This window comes from Thalassophryne amazonica, chromosome 17 (assembly GCF_902500255.1).
Source record: "Thalassophryne amazonica chromosome 17, fThaAma1.1, whole genome shotgun sequence".
NCBI lineage: Eukaryota > Metazoa > Chordata > Actinopteri > Batrachoidiformes > Batrachoididae > Thalassophryne > Thalassophryne amazonica.
In genome coordinates, this window is record NC_047119.1 from 2,538,495 (window position 1) to 2,565,258 (window position 26,764).

General features: G+C 41.3%; 1 protein-coding gene across 1 annotated transcript in view; it reads left to right on the forward strand.

Moving 5' to 3' along the window:
* Positions 1 to 26,764, forward strand: part of LOC117530026 (phosphatidylinositol transfer protein beta isoform-like) — a 34,155-nt gene that overhangs the window by 2,256 nt on the left and 5,135 nt on the right. Inside the window, exons 2-7 of the mRNA XM_034192964.1 lie at positions 5,366 to 5,396; positions 22,185 to 22,330; positions 24,771 to 24,862; positions 25,040 to 25,047; positions 25,472 to 25,546; positions 25,726 to 25,843. Of these exons, the coding sequence (XP_034048855.1) occupies positions 5,366 to 5,396; positions 22,185 to 22,330; positions 24,771 to 24,862; positions 25,040 to 25,047; positions 25,472 to 25,546; positions 25,726 to 25,843 (470 nt within the window). The remainder of the gene's footprint in view (positions 1 to 5,365; positions 5,397 to 22,184; positions 22,331 to 24,770; positions 24,863 to 25,039; positions 25,048 to 25,471; positions 25,547 to 25,725; positions 25,844 to 26,764) is intronic.

Here is a 26,764-nt window from a genome sequence, read left to right on the forward strand (position 1 = left end):
CAGACTGTCTTATCAGTTTAATAATACTGTACAAAATGGCAGGAGGGCAAAATGCCATGGAGGCAAAATTGACAGTGGTGAAGTGTCCACGTGGCGTCATGACGATGCCACGTGGAAGCAACCCAGTGCCAAGACGATGTAGCTCAACGCCAGAACAGCGCGAGGGACACAAAGGACGAAACGAATCGAATGCCAAAAATTAAACATGTTTAAATTTTTTCCGTCCTGTGCTCCACGCAGAAATTAAGTGGTTTCAACGCAAGTCAGGGCAACGCAATGGTACTCAACATGACTGTAAGCCACACACTCACAATACAACGTTACCTGACGCTAATTTATGATTCCTGCTGTGTTCCATTGTTCCTGAAGTATAAATCAGGCAGCATTGTTTTTATACCGTGTACACAATGCAGTAAAACTACATGCTCAAAAGCCAGCAGCTGCAGCTCCTTGCTCTTCTCTCACAAATGTGTTTAAATAAACTCCATAAAAGTCTTGCTCACAGACTCATTGCCAGAGACAGGACATGTCCACATACAGTAAAACTCATGGACGATTCGTTCGCGTGCACGCACGTGAATAATTAAAAGAAGAAAAAAAAAACTTTCTGGCTGCTGCAGTTCCTTGTTCTCCCCTCAAACTCTGTCATCATGCTAACCAAATAAAGGACAAAAAAAGGACATAAATCCAGCTCACAGACTGATTGCCAGAGACAGGACATGTCCACATCAAGTATAACTCCAGACATCTCCACATTTACTCGCGGATGGTTCGTTCGCACGCACACAGCTCGCAGTCAAAGGAAGAAAGATAAACTATAACAGAACTCGGAGAGCGGCCCTGCAGCTCTGCACAAGAACAATTATAAACTAGAATAGAAAGTCTGGCTGTAGCCAAACTGTGCACTCTGATTTCTGTGTGCAGAGGACCTGCAGGCTGCGTTCTCACCTCCTATCTGCCCCCTGCTGCACGCACCTGATGCAGACATTCCTGCGTCATCATGACGCCACATAAAGCAACTCGAAGCAGGCCCGGTGCGAAAGGGGCTTTACAGCTTTTGTCGAAGCTCATGTGATAAGTGCATCATTTTTTGTAAAGCGCTTTGAGCATCTGATGCAGATGGAAAAGCGCAATATAAATGCAGTCCAAGGGCCCTTAGTGATTTTCCAGTCAGGCTGGGATTTGGTGTCACTGTCCTTCGGCAAACTGCAGCAGTGAAACTGATTGTGGTGCAGCAGAGTTTAATTGTGTGCACGTGAGAGAAGTGATTCCTAGTGGCACATAGTGAAATGTGATCCCGCTTTACAATTCGTGTCAAAACTTGACAGTTTTTGTGTCAATTCGTAACAAGGCGTGACAGTATGGCCTCCAAGAACCATCACAGGAACCACTACAAACGCTGTCACGCTCTATTAAGGATCACCACTAATCAAGACGTATCAGCATGCTCAGTTGGGAATGCCACGACATGAGGCGAAATGAGGGTGGTGCGTCACATTCGTGGAAGATTTTTTTTTGACAGCCAAAAACATGCTCCACGAATATCACGCACCTACTGTTAAGAAACCTATTCTAATGCATTAAGTCATGTTAAGAGCCAATTTTTCTAAGAGTCAGGCAGGTGGTGATTTATGACCCCTTCAGATTTGTCCCAAAATGTTTTTATGGGTAGACATACAGTTGTGCTCGAAAGTTTACATACCCTGGCAGAAATTTAGTTTTTTTATGGCCATTTTTCAGAGAATATGAATGACAACACAAAAACTTTTTTTTTCACTCATGGTTAGTGGTTGGGTGAAGCCATTTATTGTCAAACAAATGTTTATTCTTTTTAAATCATAATGACAACACAAACTACCCAAATGACCCTGATCAAAAGTTTGCATACCCCTGTTTTTAATACTGTGTATTGCCCCTTTAACATCACTGACAGCTTGGAGTCTTTTGTGGTGGTTGTGGACGAGGCTCTCTGGTGGCGAAGCTCCCACTGAATATGTCTTGGACTTTATTTACATCGATTACAAAGAAATACAAACAGTATGGCACTCTATGGTAAATCTGCATGGACTAGAGTCAACAGTTCTCAAAAACTGAGTGACTGTGCAAGAAGGAGAAGAGTGAGGAAAGCCACCAAGACACCCAGACAACCCTGAAGAAGTTATGGGCTTATGTGGCTGTGACTGGAGAAATTGTGCACAGTGCAAGAATGTCGTCATAGTCCCTGATCCAGTCCCTGGATCAGGGTCTATGTATTTTTTAAAATTTATCTACAACCCCTGGCAAAAATTATGCAATCACCGTCCTCGGAGGATGTTCATTCAGTTGTTTACATTTTGTAGAAAAAAAGCAGATCACAGACATGACACAAAACTAAAGTCATTTCAAATGGCAACTTTCTGGCTTTAAGAAACACTGTAAGAAATCAGGAAAAAAAAATTGTGGCAGTCAGTAACAGTTACTTTTTTAGACCAAGCCGAGGGAAAAAAATATGGAATCACTCAATTCTGAGGAAAAAATTATGGAATCATGAAAAACAAAAGAACGCTCCAACACATCACTAGTATTTTGTTGCACCACCTCTGGCTTTTTTATATTTATAACAGCTTGCAGTCTCTGAGGCATGGACTTAATGAGTGACAAACAATACTCTTCATCAATCTGGCTCCAACTTTCTCTGATTGCTGTTGCCAGACCAGCTTTGCAGGTTGGAGCCTTGTCATGGACCATTTTCTTCAACTTCCACCAAAGATTTTCAATTGGATTAAGATCTGGACTATTTGCAGGCCATGACATTGACCCTATGTGTCTTTTTGCAAGGAATGTTTTCACAGTTTTTGCTCTATGGCAAGATGCATTATCATCTTGAAAAAATGATTTCATCATCCCCAAACATCCTTTCAGTTGATGGGATAAGAAAAGTGTCCAAAATATCAACGTAAACTTGTGCATTTATTGATGATGTAATGACAGCCATCTCCCCAGTGCCTTTACCTGACATGCAGCCCCATATCATCAATGACTGTGGAAATTTATATGTTCTCTTCAGGCAGTCATCTTTAGAAATCTCATTGGAACGGCACCAAACAAAAGTTCCAGCATCATCACCTTGCCCAATGCATATTCGAGATTCATCGCTGAATATGACTTTCATCCAGTCATCCACAGTCCAGGATTGCTTTTCCTTAGCCCATTGTAACCTTGTTTTTTTCTGTTTAGGTGTTAATGATGGCTTTCGTTTAGCTTTTCTGTATGTAAATCCCATTTCCTTTAGGCGGTTTCTTACAGTTCAGTCACAGACGTTGACTCCAGTTTCCTTCGTTCCTCATTTGTTTTGTTGTGCATTTTAGATTTTTGAGACATATTGATTTAAGTTTTCTGTCTTGACGCTTTGATGTCTTCCTTGGTCTACCAGTATGTTTGCCTTTAACAACCTTCCCATGTTGTTTGTATTTGGTCCAGAGTTTAGACACAGCTGACTGTGAACAACCGACATCTTTTGCAACACTGCGTGATAATTTACCCTCTTTTAAGAGTTTGACAATCCTCTCCTTTGTTTCAATTGACATCTCTCGTGTTGGAGCCATGATTCATGTCAGTCCACTTGGTACAACAGCTCTCCAAGGTGTGATCACTCCTTTTTAGATGCAGACTAACGAGCAGATCTGATTTGATGCAGGTGTTAGTTTTGGGGATGAAAATTTACAGGGTGATTCCATAATTTATTCCTCAGAATTGAGTGAGTCCATATTTTTCTCCCTCTGCTTGGTCTAAAAAAAGTAACCGTTACTGACTGCCACAATTTTTTTTCCTGATTTCTTATAGTGTTTCTTAAAGCCAGAAAGTTGCCATTTGAAATGACTTTAGTTTTGTGTCATGTCTGTGATCTGCTTTTTTTCTACAAAATTAAACAACTGAATGAACATCCTCCGAGGCCGGTGATTCCATAATTATTGCCAGGGGTTGTATTTAATGGTGTAATGTTTTTTAGTTTGATGGATATTTGCAGTTGCATCAGTGTTCATAATACAAGCGTTGGCTACAAAATTCTGCCCCATAGACGAATATTTCAATAACGGGAAGATACTCCCATGAATCACATTTCTGTTTGAAGTTCAAAATGTTCTTACTTTTTCACATAGTCCCCTTCCCTTTACACACGTACGCCAATGCTAGACAGGTTTTTGCATCCCGTCAATGAAGAAGTCTGGGATCTCTCAGCACCAGTGACACACAGCTGATTGCACCTCTACATTATTAGTGTAATGGTGTTCTTTCAGCTTGGTTAATAGGGAAAAAGTCAGAGGGCACGAGATCTGTACTATACTTTGGGTGTAGTAAGATCTCATAAAATTTGCACCACTGCAGTGTGTGTGTGTGTGTGTATATACACTACTAGTCAAAAGTATGGACACACTTTCCCATTGTGTCCACACGTTTGACAGCATTGTCATTTTAATTTATTTTAGCCTTTTATTTTATCAATTTAGTCGCATTGAGATCTCTTTGACAAGGGAGACCTGGACAGTTTTTTTTTTTTATGTTTCCAATTCACCTAACCTGCATATCTTTGGATGTGGGAGGAAGCTGGAGCACCCGGAGGGGACCCATACAAACACAGGAAGAACATGCATACTCTACATAGAAAGGTCATAGGTGGGAATCAAACTTACAACCATCATGCTGTGAGGCAATAGTGCTAACCACTAAGTCACTGTGCTGCCATGTCATGCTAAAGAATTGTGTCTTTTACTGGACAAACCTACTTGAAGCATGTGTTCAGTTTTTGCTGGCAGTCCACATGTGGTTGGGAGCTTGTCCACCCGCACTTGATGATGTGCATCTTTGACTGATATGGGGAACCCGCTACAGGCCTGGTCACACAAACTCGTCGTGGCTGGATTTTTGCCCTTTGTACTCCTTACACGCCTCCTGACCGTACTGACATCCACACAGGCATGTGGACATAAACACTTATTCATCGATGAGTGTCCGTGGATGTACAATCCTTCTCTGTGAGAAATTCACTAACACAGCATTGTTTCAAACACACATCGTGTACGTCCCCATTTTTTACAGACTAATGTATGTATGTGTCATGTCGAAGGTGATTCTGCACACGCCTGATACTGCAGGCAAACACACTTGGTGTCGGAATAGTCAATAAGTAAAGGATTAATTCCTGTACCAGTTTCACTTTGATATCATCTCGTTATTGAAATAACCGCGATGGGGCAGAACTTTTCAGCCGACCCTTGTACTTATGTTAATAAATGCTGAATAATATGCAAGTTTGAGTATGAATTTAACTTTTGTTTCTGTCTCTGTTTCCGACCATCCTTCCTGTTTGACACGCTCTCTGCTTCAGTCGTGTCGTGCTGCCGGTCTCTGTAGAAGAGGTGAGTATTCTATTTTTATTTCCTCAATACATCCACAATCCCCAGTCTTACTTTTGGTATCGTTTTGACAATTGTAAATTGTCTTTCTTTTTTTTTATCCTTTTTTTCAAGGTGTTGCTGGAACTATTGCTTAACAAAATTGGAATTGTAATAGCTTTGACTGGTATTATATTTATTTCTCCTGTGAAATGAAACCATTTTGCTCAGCCACTTACCTTACTAAGACAAAAGCCTTATTCACAATACCACTCAAAATCGGATTTTCAACATATGCAGATCTTGGTTTTCTTTCTTTTTATTTGGCAGTTTGACAGAAAAACCGCATAACATCTGACTTTTTTTCAAAAGTGACTCCAAGCAACATACGGAGGTGATGTGAACTGCAATTCAAATCGGATTTTTACCCGAGGCCAAAAAATATGGCGTTCGGCTATTGTGAAGGCCTTGCGTCTGTCCGTCTGTCTGTCTGTTCATCTGTCTGTGCTCAGCATATGTCCAGTCCTATTACTGCTAGTGTCTTCAAATTCACAAGGAACAATCTTGGGACACAGACCTTGGACAACTTCAAAGATGGCTAATCTTGACCTATTTTAAAAGCAGGGCTGCAAAACCTCCGTTTGTATATGGATTTCCATCAAAATTTGTTTCCATTTTCCATTCATTTCGTCATATAAAATCGCTAACTTAAATATATAATTAATTTATTAGTGTGAAACATGTATACACATGTATAATAAAAACACACATCGGTACAATGTACATATCAAAACATATAACGTAAGACATAAGAACCACATTTTAGAGATGCTTTTAATTAGAAGCACACATCGAGTCTCAAAGTTAAAATGACAGTCAAATAAAGGTGGTATAGTACCGATCATAGTTGTGCTTAAAAGCATTAACATCAGGTGAGAGTACTATGTGTTCAGGATGGCTGTTCCATAGACATACAACTCTTAGTAAAACAAAAATTTCTAACATTGAGATGTGATCTTTTGACCTCAACAGTAAGTTCATGACCTCTAAGGCCATTATACCTTCTTCTAGTAAATAAAGTAAAGGGGTCGACTGCCTCAAAACCATGCAAGATCTTATACGTTTCTATTAGGTTGCCCGTATCTCTTTTGTTCTCAAGAGTTGTTAAACCCAGTTCACTTAATCTCTCCTGATAACTCAGAATTTTGCAAACCAGGTACTAATTTGGTTGCACATCTTTGCACCTTCTCTAGTAGCAATTTATCTTTTTCCAGGTAGGGTGACCATGCTTGGACACAATATTCTAGATGTGGTTGTACATAACTTTTATACAAAACAGAAAATGACTGTCAAGAAATGTAAATGCTCTCTTAATCATGCCTAGTACACTATTAATTTGCAGCTGCCTTAGCAATGTATCTAATTAACACGCCCAGATGCTTCTCTTTGCTTACAGAATTTAACACATTAACATTCATAAAGTAGTCATGACATGGGTTTTGATGACCAAAATGTAGTACTTTACACTTCCTTAAAACCTAATAACCATTCTTTTGACCATAACATTAAATTATCAATATCTTTCTGCAATTTTGTTGAGTCCACTAGGGACAGAATTGGATGATAAACCTTGGTATCATCTGCAAATAGTTTACATTTGGTTGATATTACACCAGGCAAATTGTTAATAGAAAGTAAAAACAGGACCGGCCCTAGGATCGATCCTTGTGGAACACCACTACTTACATTAAGCCATTTAGATTTTGCATTATTAACACATACTCGCTGTTTCCTATTTCTAAGGAAATCTTCAACCCAGTAACACAGTTTGCCTACAATTCCTTAACTCTGTAGTTTATAAATTAATCTAGCATGAGGTACCGAATCGAAGGCTTTTTTTGAAGTCTAGGTATAACACATCAAAAGGTAAGCCAACATCATAAAATATGGTCCACTCTTCTAGTGTAGTACGCAAATTAGTTAAACTGGATCTGCCATGCTTTTCATGACTTATTAATAGTATGGGTAACAATGCTATCTCTTACAAGTTTTTTACAGATTTGAGACGTGAGGCTTACTGGCCTATAGTTTCCAGTTATACACTTATCCCCCTTCTTAAAAATGGGGATTACATTGGCAAATTTCCAGATGTCAGGTACTTTACTTTGGTCAAAAGATTCTCTAAAAATACAAAACAATGGGAAATATATTTCATCTGCACATTCCTGAAGGACATGTGGATGGATATCATCCGGTCCTGTAGCTTTTTGGATTGGTTATGAGCAACAATTTCTTAACATCATTAGGTTTGAAAAATGTGTTCTCAATGGTGTCATCTCACATCCTGTTACATATAAAAGTTTCTGATACTTTACCATATATACAATGCATAAAATCGTTAAACCAAATCAAACTTTTTATCATCCTCATGGACAAACACTGATTGAAAGAAACTATTCAATTCATCTGCTATATCACAGTCATTATTTACATCATCACCATTGTTAGTTTTAAGTTTAGTAATGGGTGACCTGAACTTTGTCTTACCGTTCACATACATGTAGAAAGCCTTACTGTTCTTTTTAAGTCTTCTACAAAGATTCTTTTCATAATCTCTCTTAGCCTTTCTTACTTTCCGATTAACCACATTTCTTTCCTTAACAAACTCTTGATATCTGGCATGCAATCTACTGTCCTGATATCTCCTCCATGCAAAGTATTTTCTTATACTCCTTTTAAAATGGAAATGGAGTGGAGGCGGTGACCGACACAACATGAGCCGTTTTCAGCTCTGTCTTGTCAAATGCACTGCGTACGTTACGAAACAAGTTCACCAAGTAAGTTTAAATACCATACAAACTGGAAAAAAAAAGCAAGCTGAAGAAATCTTGTGTACTAAGAGAGGAACGTGAGGTAGAGTCAAGCCAAGCACAGAGAGAGATCAGTTCGTGTGTGTGTGTGAGAGAGGCTGAAGAGAGACGTGTCTATGTAGGGAGGGGCGGGCGCTGTGTGTGACTGGCCAGTCGCATAGCGTGAAGACGGTCAGTTACCCAGTCAGGATTTTCCTTCAGCACGAGCACAGATATTGACGAGTTTTACTCGTATCATGCTCGTGCTCATCAAAAATGCTTTATCCGTACCAGATACTCTTCTGAAACGAGTATCTAGCTCAACCCTAGTATTTATGTTTATGTACACATGCAAACAGTGCCTTTGTAGGGTGAGTGGTGGAAGTTTCATCTCTTGAACACTATATGGCAGACCCGCCCTGAGTACATGTACCATTTTAAAGACGGAGAGCATTTCCAAAATGCCACGAAAACCACCAAACAAAAAAATAAATAAAAGTACTTAATTTACTAATATTTGGAGTCAGTCTGGGTCAGGGATCTGCAACCTTTACTGTCAAAACAGCCATTTTTGTCCCGTCTTCCCCAAATACGTTTGACCTTTTAAAATGAATGAATAAAGATAACACAGCTTATAAAGTTTTTCTGTATATAGTTCAACTGTGTGTGTGTGTGTGTGTGTGTGTGTGTATGTGTGTATATATATATATATATATATATATATATATATATATATATGTGTGTGTGTGTGTATATATGTGTATATGTATATATAAAATTGTTCTTTTTGTTTTGTTTTTTACAACCCCAAATCAGAAGAGTTTGGATGATATGAAAAAATGTGGGGAGGATGACCCACAATGATCCTGACATTTTCTATGACTTCTATTTACTGCAGACTGTATGAAACCAACATATTTCATGTTTTGTTAGGTCAGCTTTATTTTATTTGGTAATATACATCCATTCCTAAATTTAAGGCCTGCAGCCTTTTCCGAGAAATGTCAGGGGATGAAAACATGAACATTTCCAAATCAGTGACTATTTCTTCAACTTCATTTACATCAATCAGTAGGGGAGGTGATGGTCTAGTGGTGTTGGGTTTGAGACCAGAAGATCCTCACTTCAAATCCCAGCCTGACTGGAAAATCACTAAGAGCCTTTGGGCAAGGTCTTTAATCCTCTAGTTGCTCCTGGTGTGTAGTGAGCGCCTTGTATGGCAGCACCCTGACATGGGGGTGAATGTGAGACATTATTTGTAAAGTGCTTTGAGCGTCTGATGCAGATGGAAAAGCGCTTTGTAAATGCAGTCCATTTACTATTTGCCATTCAATCATTCAGAAATACAGTGTTGTACTTAAATCTGTGTAATGTGAGGGAAGCCACCAAGACACAACTCTGTAAGACCTTTTGGCTTCTGTGGGTGTGAGTGGAGAAACTGGGAACATTTTTATTTTTATCTTCCTTTTACATATAGTCCCAACTTTTTCTGATTTGTGGTTGTTTCTGAAGTTACAGAACTGCTATAAAGTGTGAACATTTTATTGTTTTTAAAACTTTGTAAAACAAATGTAAACACCAAACTCTTATAAAGAAGGAAAAAATACCTGGACATGTGCAGGAAAAACTTTGATATAAACTGACCAGAACAATGCAGACTGATTAGACTTTCCATATTTTTTTTTGTGAATAAATCAGAATAAAATAAGAGGTAACTCACTTTGAAATGAATAAAACATATAGCTGCAGCTTAATAACTTTGAAAAATAACAAAATCAGCAGCTTGTATTTTATTCTGACTCCAGTTCATTTTAGTGTGTTGAAGTCATCCTTTCACTGCACCGGTGGAGAAAGAAGTAAAGGCAGCTCCACGGTTTTGTCTTGGTTTTTAAAAACCTGTTCACTCTGGTTAAAATTGTTGTGTGGGCCGCCAGAAGAGGAGGTACTGCTGGCCCACCACCAGAGGGCGCCCTGTCTGGAGTGCGGGCTCCAGGCACCAGAGGGCGCAGCCGCCTCACAGGAGCAGCCAGGGTGACAGCTGTCACGCATCACCTGCAACAGCTGTTACCAATCATCTGATCGGCAGGAGTATATCAGCAGGACGACGTCTCCACCTCTTTGCCGAGATATCGTTTCTACCTAGAAGGTAACGTAGCTCAGCTGACGAATTGTATCCTTTTTGGATTTTGTGCGTTGTTCTAAGGAGTATTTTTCCAACGAGAGGTGGAGGTAGTTTTCCTACCGTTCGGATTCCTGGGTGCAAACGCGCCCTCCTTTAATTGTTCTTTGTTCCTCGCCAGCAGTACCAGGTCCGACACGCGGAGGCAGTGGCCACCTGGGAGTTCGGGACTTGGCGGCTCCAGTATTCCCGGGGTCTGGTGGCGGAGGAAATCGTGTGGTTCCGGTTCTACTTTGGAGAGGCGTCTCCTATCTTCGAGCCTGCCCACACGACACCTTTGTGAATTGACTTTTTTCCATTATTGTAATCTGTAGTGTTTGTTGTGCACATTCACAACAGTAAAGTGTTGTTATTTGACCTATTCCATTGTCCGTTCATTTGCGCCCCCTGTTGTGGGTCCGTGTACTTACACTTTCCCAACAAAAATCCTCTCTTTCTGCTCCACGCTCTCTGTCTCATGTGCACTGATGGTTCTCAGCAGAATGTAACGTTCAGGAATCTCCCTCTCTCGCAGTTTGCAGTCAGTTGATGCCACACACACACACACAGACAGCTCATTCAGTCAACTGCACATTTTAGACAGCTTTGAACCAGACGGCCACTGTTTTAATCGGCCGTCTTTTTCAAATTTTGAACGTCCAAATGAGAGCTGGATGGCTCGCTGCCTAAAACTATGGTGTATGTATACACACACACACACACACACACATACATACATACAGCGAGTAAAATGACTATTGAACATGATACCATTTTTCTCAGTAAATATATCTCTGCAGGTGCCGTTGACATAACATTTTTACTAGATATTGGCAACAACCCAAGTAATCCATATGTGCAAAGAAACCAAAATGTATACAGAAAAGAAGTTGTGTAATGCTTACTGATATTTATTTAATACTTTGTATAAAAGTGTTTGTTGGTAATGAAGCTTCAAGATACCTCCTGTGTGTAGAAACTAGTCACATGCACTGCTCAGGTGTGATTTTGGTCCATTCTTCCACACAATCTTCAAATCTTGAAGGATCTGTGGACCTCTTCTGTAAACTCTGATCTTTTAGTTCTTTCCATAGATTTTCTGTTGGATTCCAGTCATCTGATTGGCTGCACCATTCTCGCAGCTTTATTTTCATTCTCTGATACTTAGACAGTTTCCTTGTCTGTGTGTTTTGGATCATTGTCTTGCTGAAATGTCCATCCTCATTTCATCTTCATCATCCTGGTAGATTTTCATCAAGAATGTCTCTGTACATTTTTTCTTTCATCCTTCCTTCAGTTTTATGAAGTTTGTCAGTGTCGTCTCCTGATAAACAGCCCCACACCGTGATGGTCCACCTCCAAACTTCACTGTTGGTGTGGTGGGTTTGGGGTGATGTGCAGTCACATTTGACCTCCAAACATATATTGTGGCATCCAGAGAGTTCAATTTTGGTCTCATCTGTCCAGGCTATATTCTCCCAGTATCTCATAGGCTTGTCTAAATGTTGTGTAGCAAACCTCAAACGAGCTTCAACATGCTTTTCCTTCAGTGGTAGAGTGTTGTGTTGTAATCGGGCATGCAGGCCATGGTGGTTGAGTGCGTTACTTATTGTTTTCTTTGAAACAATTGTACCTGCTAATTCCACGTTTTTCTGAAGCTCTTCACAAGTGGTCCTTGGCTCTTGGCCAACTCTTCAGATAATTCTTTTCACTTCTCTGTGTCAGAAATCTTGCAAGGAGCTCCTGGTCGTGGCCAGTTTATGGTGAAATTATGTTCTTTCCGTGTTAAAATTATGGCCCCAACAGTGCTCACTGGAACACTCAGAAGTTTAGAAATCCTTCTGTAACCATTGACATCAGCATGTTTTGCAACAATAAGGTTGCGAAAATCTTGAGAGCTCTTTGGTTTCTTGTGTAATGGGACACTTTTATAGGCCATCATTTGGGACTGAACTAGCTGATATTAATTTGGACTGACAAGGGGCAGGATTGCTGTCTAATTACTACTAGATTTCAGATGTTATCTTGGGTTTCCATGTCTTTTTGGACCTTTCTTCATGTGTTCAATACTTTTTCCTGTCATTTCACATTATTACACATAACTTAATTAATGGATATATATGCTTTGATTTGTGTGTGTGTGTGTGTGTGTGTGTGTGTGTGTGTGTGTGTGTGTGTGTGTGTGTGTGTGTGTGTGTGAATTACTTGGGTTGTTACTGACATTTGGTAAAAAATTAATGTCAATAGCACATTTTAGAAATATATTTACTGAGAAAAATGGTGACGTGTTCGATACTTATTTTATGCTCCAACATAGCTGATGCTCATCTTTATGGTGATAGTGCAGTTTATTTGCCAGGGAGGGAATTTCAACAAGTTGAGACTGTGGCCTGCTTCCGTAGTCGTGTCCATAAAAATCATAGAGGGATTTGCTTTCCAAACGTAATACCCATTACTATATTGGATGATGTTGAAATTGAGGATGGCCCAGTGGTTGTTCCAGCAATAGCAAAGATTTCGTGTCTGCTACCTACAACGCGCGTGGAATGTCTGAAACCTAAACCTACTTCTAGGCATCTTATACAACCCCTGGCAAAAATTATGGTATCACCGGCCTCGGAGGATGTTCATTCAGTTGTTTAATTTTGTAGGAAAAAAGCAGATCACAGACATGACACAAAACTAAAGTCATTTCAAATGGCAACTTTCTGGCTTTAAGAAACACTATAAGAAATCAGGGAAAAAAATTGTGGCAGTCAGTAACGGTTACTTTTTTAGACCAAGCAGAGGGAAAAAATATGGACTCACTCAATTATGAGGAAAAAATGATGGAATCACCCTGTAAATTTTCATCCCCAAAACTAACACCTGCATGAAATCAGATCTGCTCATTAGTCTGCATCTAAAAAGGAGTGATCACACCTTGGAGAGCTGTTGCACCAAGTGGACTGACATGAATCATGGCTCCAACACGAGAGATGTCAATTGAAACAAAGGAGAGGATTATCAAACTCTTAAAAGAGGGTAAATTATCACGCAGTGTTGCAAAAGATGTTGGTTGTTCACAGTCAGCTGTGTCTAAACTCTGGCCCAAATACAAACAACATGGGAAGGTTGTTAAAGGCAAACATACTGGTAGACCAAGGAAGATATCAAAGCATCAAGACGGAAAACAACAAAACAAATGAGGAACGAATGGGAGGAAACTGGAGTCAACGTCTGTGACCGAACTGTAAGAAACCGCCTAAAGGAAATGGGATTTACATACAGAAAAGCTAAACGAAAGCCATCATTAACACCTAAACAGAAAAAAACAAGGTTACAATGGGCTAAGGAAAAGCAATTGTGGACTGTGGATGAATGGGAGGCAGAGCCTTCAGCTTTCAGGCTCCTCTCCTGTGGAACCAGCTCCCAATTCAGATCAGGGAGACAGACACCCTCTCTACTTTTAAGATTAGGCTTAAAACTTTCCTTTTTGCTAAAGCTTATAGTTAGGGCTGGATCAGGTGACCCTGAACCATCCCTTAGTTATGCTGCTATAGACATAGACTGCTGGGGAGTTCCCATGATGCACTGTTTCTTTCTCTTTTTGCTCTGTATGCACCACTCTGCATTTAATCATTAGTGATCGATCTCTGCTCCCCTCCACAGCATGTCTTTTTCCTGGTTCTCTCCATCAGCTCCAACCAGTCCCGGCAGAAGACTGCCCCTCCCTGAGCCTGGTTCTGCTGGAGGTTTCTTCCTGTTAAAAGGGAGTTTTTCCTTCCCACTGTAGCCAAGTGCTTGCTCACAGGGGGTCGTTTTGACCGTTGGGGTTTTACATAATTATTGTATGGCCTTGCCTTACAATATAAAGCGCCTTGGGGCAACTGTTTGTTGTGATTTGGCGCTATATAAAAAAAAAAAATTGATTGATTGATTGATTGATTGATGATGTGATGATGCTGGAACTTTTGTTTGGTGCCGTTCCAATGAGATTTCTAAAGATGACTGCCTGAAGAGAACATGTAAATTTCCACAGTCATTGATGATATGGGGCTGCATGTCAGGTAAAGGCACTGGGGAGATGGCTGTCATTACATCATCAATAAATGCACAAGTTTACGTTGATATTTTGGACACTTTTCTTATCCCATCAATTGAAAGGATGTTTGGGGATGATGAAATCATTTTTCAAGATGATAATGCATCTTGCCATAGAGCAAAAACTGTGAAAACATTCCTTGCAAAAAGACACATAGGGTCAATGTCATGGCCTACAAATAGTCTGGATCTTAATCCAATTGAAAATCTTTGGTGGAAGTTGAAGAAAATGGTCCATGACAAGGCTCCAACCTGCAAAGCTGATCTGGCACAGCAATCAGAGAAAGTTGGAGCCAGATTGATGAAGAGTACTGTTTGTCACTCATTAAGTCCATGCCTCAGAGACTGCAAGCTGTTATAAAAGCCAGAGGTGGTGCAACAAAATACTAGTGATGTGTTTGGAGCGTTCTTTTGTTTTTCATGATTCCATAATTTTTTCCTCAGAATTGAGTGATTCTATATTTTTTTTTCCCTCTGCTTGGTCTAAAAATGTAACCGTTACTGACTGCCACAATTTTTTTTCCTGATTTCTTATAGTGTTTCTTAAAGCCAGAAAGTTGCCATTTGAAATGACTTTAGTTTTGTGTCATGTCTGTGATCTGCTTTTTTTCTACAAAATTAAACAACTGAATGAACATCCTCCGAGGCCGGTGATTCCATAATTTTTGCCAGGGGTTGTATATGCTACTCTGGAACCACCCCTAAACTCAAACAGTTCTACTGTCACTGCGTGCTCTGTCTTCCGTGCCTCTGCCCAGTATCCCCCCTCCCCCTCCTTACACCTCCGCTCACACCGCCACCACAGACTGCGTCATTCCCAATAAGTGAAGTGTGCATCGCATCTGCGCATGCGTGGGTCAAACACGGGCGAAAATCCCAGCTACCACACTCACACTGCTCCCATTGAATTCTTATACAGTAGCATTAGCAGACTGTAAAAGTTAAGACTTTTACAGGGATTGTTTCAAAGGCTTTAAGCTTTAAGCGACACATACAATAATGACAGGGGCGCATTGTGCTGTTTTCAAATGCTCAAATGGAATTTATAGGCTTGAAAGTTGGCTGAAAACACACGATTGCAAACCTCCGCCAAGTCCAAACAAAGACGGAAAGAAGAAGAAGAAATGTGGTTGTAAATGGTAAATGGACTGCATTTATATAGCGCTTTTCCATCTGCATCAGACACTCAAAGCGCTTTACAGTAATGCCTCACATTCACCCCGATGTCAGGGTGCTGCCATACAAGGTTCTCACTACACACGGGGAGCAATAGGGGATTAAGACCTTGCCCAAGGGCCCTTAGTGATTTTCCAGTCAGGCAGGGATTTGAACCCAGGATCTTCTGGTCTCAAGCCCAACACCTTAACCACTAGACCATCACCTCCCCGTAAACCTCCGTTCATTCTACACAATTTCGCCACAGAAAAGAAAGATCCAGACGGACATAAAAGACGGACTAAAATTGTTTCTTGCACATTTATTTTGTCAATATCCTGAAACCGTGCCGCCGTTTTCGTGCATCGGCTTATGACTGTAATGTCGCGCCATGAATGACGTGGCACGTAATATTGTAAAATTGACATGTTCTATAAACAAACTGCATGCATGCACATATCACTGTATGTCGGTCACCTTATCAAAACAAACGTGACAGCAAAGAGGTTATATGTGAGACTCACCGTCATTGTCGTCATTATGAAGCCGGCGGAGTCGCAATTTCTCATCCCTGCTTAGCAAATATTCTGCAGTATCCACAGTTTCAGTCTCTGGACTTCGTCTAACCATCCGTCAGTTGCCTTCAAGGGGTCAGAAATTTGTTTTTCTCCAAGTATCAACAAGCACAGGTCATTTTCGACAGCAGCGCGCTCTTCCTCCTTTGTCGGCACTAACGGTACTTTCTGTACAGATGCAGCACACGCAAGCACAACCAGCTCTTCTTTCCATTTCTGTCCACTGCCGTACGTAGTCCTGGTTGTAACAGACAATCTGCGGAGCTTACAAAAATGCTTTAAATCGTCAACTTTCCAGCGGTTGAAATGATCCAAATCACAGCACTCTTCGCTGCTTTCCACTCACTGTCCCACCTGGAGAGGCCCGGCAGCGCTGTGAGGATTCTTTTCTTTGACTTCTCCAGCGCTTTCTACACCATCCGGCTGCGGCTCCTGAGGGACAAGCTGGTGATTGCAGGAGTGGGCGAGGATCTGGATGAGTGGGTCCTGGACTACCTCACAAACCGGCCCCAGTTTGTGAGGACCAAGAACTGCGTGTCTGACCTCCTGATCTGCAGTGTGGGGGCCCCCCAGGGGACGGTCCTCGCGCCCTTCCTCTTCACTCTTTACACTGCAGGACTTCAGACACAACACAGACAGCTGTGTCCTGCAGAAGTTCTCCGATGACTCCGCCCTCATTGGACTTATTATGGACGAAGATGATGCGGAGTACAGAGGACTAACGCAGGACTTTGTGGACTGGTGTCAGAGGAACCACCTCCTCATCAACGCGGGGAAGACCAAGGAGATGGTGGTGGACTTCAGACGCCGCCCCACTACACTCCCCCAGTGAACATCCATGGAAGGGACATTGAGAGAGTGGACTCTTATAAGTACCTGGGTGTTCATCTGAACAACAAACTGGACTGGACTCACAACACGGATGCACTTTACAGGAAGGGTCAGAGCCGCCTCTACCTCCTGAGGAGGCTGAGGTCTTTTGGAGTGAGGGGGCCACTCCTGAGGACCTTCTTTGACTCTGTGGTGGCATCTGCCATCCTGTACGGTGTGGTCTGCTGGAGCAGCAGCATCACAGAGAGGGGACAGGAAAAGACCTGGATAAGATCATCAGGAAATCCTGCTCTGTCCTGGGCTGTCCTCTGGACTCTGTGCAGGAGGTGGGGGACAGGAGGGTCCTGGCTAAACTTAAATCTATGCTGGACCACGAGTGTCATCCCTGCTGGATGTTCTGTCTGCTCTGGAGAACAGTTTCCGTGACAGACTCATCCACCCTCACTGTGTTGAGGGAGAGATTCCGCAGATCATTTCTCCCGGCTGCTGTCAGACTGTACAATGATCAATGCTAGTACTGGGTAACCATAGCAACCAGGACAATAATCATGTCACTACCTGCTGTATTTTATTAGTGCAATAATTTAACTTATGGTGCACTCAAGTCACTTTACATATATTACACTACCTATGACATATTACATATATATTACTTATATTTTCACCTGCCGATATTGTAAATATCAGAGTAACTTGTCGTACATTTCACGCTGAAGTCATTTTATCTGATCACTTTCACACCCCGATGGTGTATATCATCCTGGCAGTGCAGCATTGAACTGAACAATGGTAGCCTCAGCTTTACCCGGCACTCAGTGCTTTTTTTGGTTCTTGTTTTTGAGAGATGCTTGTTATTTTGTTGCATGCCCTTCTATTCCTACTGTTCTATGCTGCGATGTGACACTGAAATTTCCCCATTGAGGGATAAATAAAGGCTTTTCTTATCTTCTTGTCAACCCCACTGAGGTCCTTAAACTGGGTCTCATTAACATAAGATCACTGTCCTCAAAATCATTGTTGATCAATGATCTAATTATTGATCATCACTTAGATATGATTGGGCTATGTGAAACCTGGCTTAAACCTACAGCTGTCCTCCCCTTAAATGAGGCCTGCCCACCAGCTTATACATTTAGTCACGTCCCTCGTGATGCGAAGCAAGGCGGGGGTGTTGCTCATATTTATAATCTAGGTTTAGCTTATTAGCTGTTGGGGGTTACAAATATCACTCGTTTGAGCATCTGATTCTCAGCTCTGCTCAGGATATTACACATTGCCAAGGTCAGAAGAATAAAAATCAGTCATATTATGTTGTCACTGTATATAGGCCTCCTGGCCCATATTCTGAATTCTTAGATGAATTTGGTGCGTTTCATCTCCAAATTGTCAACTAGTGTAGATAACATTCTGATCATTGGTGACTTAACATTCATATAAATAAGCCTTCTGATCCCCTCTGCAAATCATTTATGGAAATTGTGGATGCATTAGGATTTCGGCAATGCATTTGGGATTCGACGCACATTAGTGGAAATACCCTGGATCTGGTTCTCGCACGTGGTACTGCTGTCACGAATATTGACGTCATGCCTCTTACATAATTGGTTGTCTGATCACTCACTTATTAAGTTTACAGTTTCGCTGCCATGTTTAGTGGAACAACAACCTTATATATCATTACGGCGACGCATCAACTCCTCAACTAAGACTGAACTCGAAGCTAGACTGCCTGATGTCTTAGCTTCACATTTGACAAATACCCAGTCAGTAGACAGACTTGTGGATAGTTTAAACTCAGTGCTCAAAACTACACTCGACATGATTGCACCACCTGTGTTAAAACCGCGCTCCCCCAAATCACAGTCACCTTGGTTCAATGATTACCTGCGTGACCTCAAGCATAAGCACGAGGTCTAGAACGGAAATGGCATTGTTCCAAATTAGAAGTATTTCACCTTACGCGGCGTGATGCTATCTTAGACTATAAGCATGCATTACTGGCTACAAAGCGTACGTACTACTCTGATTTGATCAACAAAAACAAGTATAACTCAAAGTTCTTGTTCAACACGGTGGCAACACTTTTTCATGGACAACCACCTGTAGTTCACTCTCCTTTACAGCACAAGATTTCCTGGATTACTTTGGGAAGAAAATAGAAGACATCAGGTTAAACATATCCCAGCATGCCTTAACCCAGCCACTACACCCTGCTATTGAGGTGGGCGCCTCTACTAAGGTATTACCTAGATTTACAGAATTTGATAGTATCTCACTAGGTATGCTGACAAAACTCATAATGTCAACAAAAAGCACAACCTGTTTATTTGATCCTATACCAACAAAACTGTTTAAGGACCTGTGGCCCACTCTTGGGCCGACTGTGCTGGAAATTATTAATCGTTCTTACTTCTGGATCTGTTCCTAAAGGTTTCAAATCTGCAGTGCTGCATTTGATAGAGTGGATCATTCTATTCTACTTGATAGGCTGGAAAACCATTTTGGGATTACTGGGAGTGCCCTTGCATGGCTGATGTCATACTTGACCAGTCGTTCTCACTGCGTTTTGTACAATAACACTACCTCTAACCTTAGTGACATGAAATTTGGGGTTCCACAGGGGTCTGTGTTAGGCCCCCTGCTTTTCTCCCTTTATATAGCACCCCTTGGGCACATATTGCGGCGTTTTGGGATTACCTTTCACTGCTATGCAGATGATACTCAGTTATACATGCCGATAACTGCTGGTAATCTCGTTCACATAAAATCCTTAGAAGATTGCCTTGCAGCAGTGAGAAGTTGGATATCTAGAAACCTCCTACTTTAAACTCTGACAAGACTGAAATGATGGTTCTTGGTCCAGTGAGACACCAGCATCAATTTGACCAGTTAACGCTCAGCCTCGGCTCGTGTGTCACTACATCACACTGACAAAGTGAGGAACCTTGGGGTTAATTTTTGATCCCTCGTTGTCCTTTGGCCTCCACATTAGAATATTACTAGGACTGCTTTTCTCCACCTGCGAAATATAGCGAAGATTCGTCCCATCCTGTCTATGGCTGATGCTGAGACCCTGATCCATGCATTTATCTCTTCTAGATTGGACTACTGCAATGTTCTGTTTTCTGGTTTACCGCAGTCCAGCATTAGGGGTCTCTATTTGGTTCAAAATGCTGCAGCCAGACTTTTGATACAAAGCAGAAAGTTCAACCACATTACACGCATTTTGGCATCCCTTCACTGGCTTCCTGTCCCAGTGAGAGCAGATTTTAAGGTTCTGCTACTAACCTATAAAATTATTCATGGACTGGCACCTCCCTACCTAGCTGACCTAATTAAACCTTATGTATCGGCCCCGGGCTTTACGTTCTCAGGGTGCAGGACTACTTTGTATCCCTAAGGTGAATAAGAAGTCTGCGGGTCACAGAGCTTTCTCTTATCGTGCCCCTGTTCTGTGGAATGATCTCCCTGCGTCAATAAAACAGTCAGATTCTGTGGAGATTTTCAAGTCCAGACTTAAGACGCACTTATTTTCCCTTTCATATGGCTACATACTGGTACAGTTTTGTTTTACGCTTTTTACTCTTTTAATTCATTTATTAGTAATTGGAGTGGGCTGCGGCCTCAACTTTACCTAAATTCTGGGTCTTCTAGTGAAGTTTAGGACTAGTGGCCGGCGATCACCTTAGTATTTCTCTGTTTTTCTTGTTGTTTAATGCTGGCAAATTATACAGTATTTTTTTGTCTTTCTGATGCCTGATTCTGTTTTTTCTCTCTGTTTAAGGTGCAGCTTCATCCAGAGATGGGAGTTGTATTCGTGTTGGCGATCCTCCTGTCCTGTGCGCCAATAGCATTTCTTGTATATTCGTCCGTGAATTGTTCTGTGAATTGTTCTGTAATTTAAGTTTGTATCATGGCCCAAGCAGAGGGTCACCCCTTTGAGTCTGGTCTGCTTGAGGTTTCTTCCTCAGAGGGAGTTTTTCCTTACCACTGTTGCTCTGGGGGTTGGTAAGGTTAGACCTTACCTGTGTGAAGCGCTTTGAGGCAACTCTGTTGTGATTTGGCGCTATATAAATAAAAATAAATTGAAAATTGAAAAATATGTACCAAATGACCAATTTAATTTAAAATATCTTGGGGTCTGATCAGCCTGACAAACGGCTGATCTTTAGAGTCTTAAGTTGGTTTTGAACTTAAAATTACTTTTCATGGGGGTACTTTTTAGAAAGCACTCTTCAAGGTCAGCATCTTTCTAATTGTTCAGGCACAAAACAGTATTGTCAAATCCAGGTTTTCAACCCCAAAGTATCCATCCATCCATCCATTTTCTTCCACTTTATCCGGAGTCGGGTTGCGGGGGCAGCAGCTCAAGCAAAGCCACCCAGACCTCCCGATCCACACGCACCTCCCCCAGCTCCTCCGGGGGAACCCCAAGGCGTTCCCAAGCCAGCCGAGAGATGTAGTCCCTCCAGCGTGTCCTGGGTCTTCCCCGGGGCCTCCTCCCAATGGGACATGGCCGGAACACCTCTCCAGCGAGGCGTCCAGGGTGCATCCGGAAAAGATGCCCGAGCCACCTCAACTGACTCCTTTCGACGTGGAGGAGCAGCGGCTCAACTCCGAGCTCCTCCAGAGTGACCGAGCTCCTCACCCTATCTCTAAGGGAGCGCCCAGCCATCCTGCGGAGGGAGCTCATCTCGGACGCTTGTACTCGCGATATCGTTCTTTCGGTCATGAACCAAATCTCATGACCATTGGAACGTAGATCGATCGGTAAATCGAGAGCTTTGCCCCCCTACCCAGCTCTCTCTTCACCACGACGGTCCGATACAGCGACCGCAACCCCAGAGTATTCTTTTTTTGTTGAATGTGCACGTGCCACTAACCGTGTGTGTCACATTGTGATGACTATATGCTTCAAGTAAGAAGTGCTGAAAGTTTGACTTGACGTTGATGCAGTTAGTCAATTTTGAGGAGCGCTATCCTCTGTCTATTTAGTGGCATTACATTCTTAAAACATCTTGTCAGCTTCAGGTGTGTCCTGTGCTTAGACAAGCTGCTTTATTTTTTTTTTCCTCTTTCACAAGATTCTTTTCACAGTGTTTGTATGTTTAGTCTGTCTCCCTCACCCCCCCCCCCCCTTTTTTTTTTCTTCTTCTCACAGTATCAAGTTGGACAGCTGTACTCTGTGGCCGAAGCTAGTAAGAATGAGACTGGTGGAGGAGAAGGCATTGAGGTGCTGATGAATGAACCCTATGAAAAAGAAGGGGAGAAGGGGCAGTACACACACAAAATATACCATCTAAAGAGGCAAGTCAAAATCCATGCTCCTGTTCTTTATATATGCTGATAATGGTGTGTGGTATATAGTCTGAACTGGTATATCAGCTCAGTCGTTCTGGTTTCTAGCAGCCTGCTTACATGTAGACTCATATTGGAAGTTCTGCTTAGAGTAATAGCTGAAGAGCCTGTCTGTGTTACTTTGACTACATGCAAAATGGCACTTTACCAGCATCGTTGTGTATGTACAAACTTCAGGTACTTGGATGTACATGATCGTTTGAAATCTCATGCCACCTATTCAGACCTATCTGACTGCTGAGTATTGAGAGTGCATCATTCAAGTATATATAATTGTACAGTTAACCGTCTGGGGTCCGAGGGCATTTTTTGGACGGTTCACTCGCCTGGCATAAATGTTTTATTATTGCTGTTAACGGCTCTCCCTGCATCCTACAATCAAGTTTTATGTCTCTTTTTTTTTTCAGGACAACCTGTGCTTTCATTATATATGCTTTTGTTGTGTTTTATAAGTGTAATAAAGGTTTACAAGAAAGGAAAAAGTAAAGCGGAAAATAATTTTCCACACACATTTATTCAAAATACACAGCAATCTATAATAAACAACTGTTTGACACTTTATAAAGGTAATTTGAGGTCTTGTGTGAAAGACTATACAACAAAAAAGGTTCAAACAATAAACACAAATGCACATTTTGAACAATATATAAAAAATGGTCTATGCGTTTTGTTTGTCTTCATCTCAGAGCAATTTTTGTCTGCTATTACACAAAGGTTACAACACAAACTTCTACTGTGTTTTGGAGTGTTCTGTGCTGCTCCTACAGCAGCTTTCATTCACACTTTGGCCCACTTTGGCTCCTTACAATCTGAGGAGCGACCCTCCCCCTCGCTCCACTGATAGGGTAAACAGTGCTTTACACCGAGAAAGCAAGAGAGTTATCCAGTAACATTCACACGCAAACTAGTGGAGCAATCCTGATAGTAACACACTCTTTTTTTGAGCACGTGAGATTGTCATCAGAGGCTCTCCGTCTGCTTTCAGTGATCGCTGTACGTAATGGCGCAGGGCGCATTGAAGCCCAATAGTATGTACTCATTGGCGCACCCATGGGGCTGTTCAAACGGGCCAACTAGTAAGGTATTGCTTACTAGTGACGGTGAACCAATTCTGATTGGACACTCACATTGCACACGTCATCACACAGCTTCTATGAGGAGTACAAAGATGGCCGATGGCTGGCTCGAAAGTCCGAGGAGTTAACTTTTCAGCAAAAAAATAAAAAAATAAAAAGTAAGTTTCTATCTCATATCATTAAAAAGTTATTTATAATTTAGTAAAGCTTGGTCTTAGCCGTCGTGTCAGCCCCAGAGGGTTAATGTGCGTATCTTTTTGTCCAGCCAGTACTATTTTTTCCAAAATTCTATAACTGATTATGAATCATTTCTTCCAAGTCTTTAACTTGTGTGTGCCCTGATATAGCTGCTGAAAATAAAATAAGCCAGAGTGTATCACAAAAAAAGCAATGCAGATTCATGGCTATTTTGATCGAGATTCATGTCTCGTCGGCATCAGACTTTGACACTGACATATGCCTATGACATATGTTAGACATATATACATAAAAAAAATAAAAATTCTTGTGTATGAAACTGAAAGAGGACTACTCTGGGTCCAACTGCACTGTAACGTAGTGATTACTGAAAATTACTGGCACTTCAGGTTTTTACTCAAGTGGTGAAAGTTTCCAGGTTATTTTTGCACAGTCAACTGATCCACCAGGTGGTCAGCTAGCACTACAGAGCTACACAACATATCTTAATTTATTCATACAGACAAAACGGTGCACATCAGTGTTACTGTTTTACAACGTGATTCTGTTTCTGACATATTGAATGTAATGTCACGTTGTTGCTGGAAAGCACAGAAATGACTCCTCCCCCCCTCCCTTGTGTGTCTGTGCTCCTCCTACTCTCACAGACTGTGTATGGGCCAGGGGCATAGCCAGAAAGTTGGGGGTTTGAAGGCCCCCAACCTCCCCTAAAATAATAATGAATTTGTTTTAAAAACTAAAATGTTGTTCAATTCACTCTGGTTGACCTTGTTTTACTACTGCAATTCTGCAGTAAGTGGAATTGGGGAGCAATATGAAAAAAATCTGTTTACTCATTAAAAAATGTAAAGGACTAACTTGGTTTGAAGGTGGATTTGTCCTTCTTCTTAATGCATAGCAGAGGTTCGTGGTAGTTCCCTGTTCAAGCACACCCCTGCCTATTCTCCATGTAATGTGGAGTTGTCAAGAAGGGCATCCAGCGTACAATTTATATCAGATCAACATGCAGATCCCTACCTGATCTGCTGTGGTGACCCCCAGTAAAAAAGGGAGAAGACAAAAGAACTTTATTTTTCTGGATGTGTAATCTTTATCTTCTTCTTTCTTCATTGTAGTAAAGTCCCAGCATTTGTGAAGCTGTTTGCACCAGAAGGTTCACTAGTATTTCATGAAAAGGCCTGGAACGCCTACCCATACTGTCGCACTAGTAAGTTCATGTCAAAGAACTGTACAAATCACACTCTGCATGAGCTGAATTCAAACTGTACTTGTTCAGTGTGTATTATCAGTACAGTGAAGCAGTTTAATTCAGACTTGAAACACATCCTGGACTTTGGATACTCATGTTCTTTTTTGTGTTTGCCCCCCCCCCCAACTACTGCAGTTGTGACGGTGAGTTGTTTTCAAAAATAATTAATAAAAAATAATCTTTGGTTTTAATTTCTGACTGCTTGTTGGGAATATGCAGTCCTACACAAAGTTTATATTACTAACTCTGCTGTTGTTTTACTACAACAGCATACAAAGCATGCAGTTACGTATGTGTGAGCTAATGACTATTTCTGTGTTTAACTATAGATTGGTGTAAAGCTGTGCACCACCACCACCACTGTTGTTTCTGTCTGAAAGTCTCCATGTAATTGGTTTTAGCAGCAGGGTTCAAGTACATCTCTGACAAGCTTCCATTTATGGTGTTCTGTGTGTTTGTGTCTGATCTGATCGACTGCCATTCTTGTTCAGTCTGGACTTTTCAGTCTGGAAAATAGAGTAGGGACCATGAGTAGTTGTGGAAAATGTGTTTTCTGCTGTTTTTCAGAATGAGTACATGAAGGATGACTTCATGATAAAGATTGAGACGTGGCACAAACCTGATAACGGGACGATAGAGAATGTAAGTGACCAAAGGATAAAGGGAAGTTGTCTTGGCCTCAGATCACTTAAAACTGATCCCAGTCTGTCTGATTTTTCTGTTGCACTGGGCTTATATACTTTCATCCTTCTCAAGAATATTAGCTTTAATTTTTCTGCACCACAGCGTTGATGAGTCTTTTTTTTTTTTTTGTTGGTCAGGTTCATGATTTGGATGAGACAACTTGGGAGACTGTGGAGGTGGTTCCCATAGATATTGCAAACAAGGAAGAAGTGGCTCCTGGGGTGAGTTTTTATACTAGTGGACTTCAGAGTAGAGGTGGGCGGATTGATCCTAATATCGAAAATATCGATACCAATGCTGGTATTGATATTGAACGATCCTCGTGTAAAAAGATCGATAGAGTCATCAAAGTCTACTCTCTGCACTGTGTCACACAACACGGAGCAGCGCACCCTCCCCCCTCTGGTCTTTTGTTGTTGCGCTGTCACGTGGCTCAGCCGTGCCAGCCGGTTACTTTATTGGAGCTAAATAGGCTACGTTACAGCGCTAACTGGCTGACAAATGTAATGTTAATCATAATTTCGCCTTCTTAATTAACACAACTAACTTTAAACTATTGTCCACACAGGTGCTCTTCTCACATTCAACCTGGTCATGTTTTTCCTCCACATTTCCTTTCAAAGCTAGTTACTGCTAAGTAGCTTTTCAGCTACAGAGTTAGCCTAGTGCCAGTGTAAGAAAATGGGATATACTTTGCAACATTAGTATTATTATTAATAGCTGCATAATTTATTTAACTTTTTGTTTGTTTCATTAAAGTATCCCCAAAGTTTTCATGTCTATGTCAAAACTCATTTATTGTCAAGAAATTTATGACTGAAATATCCCGTTTTAGATGTGAGTGACGTATGTCACGGCAGTAGACACTTTGCCATCTCTCCCCCCCGGTCAGCTCCATGCCATTTTGTTTGCCCCATAATATAAACTGCTGTGTAGGCCATTCATGTTCTACTGGGATGTTGCATATTACATCACATTATTTTAAATCGGAACAAATTTAAAAATAAACATTTCGGATTGTTTCTTGAACACATAACAGCTGTTTGAGGTTACAAAGCCACATGACGTCACATTATTGTAGATTGCAGAACAAATTTAAGAATAGATATTTCTTGGTTTTTGAGTATACACACTTATAAACAAACATTGGGTGGCACATTTTCATTACTGTTTGTA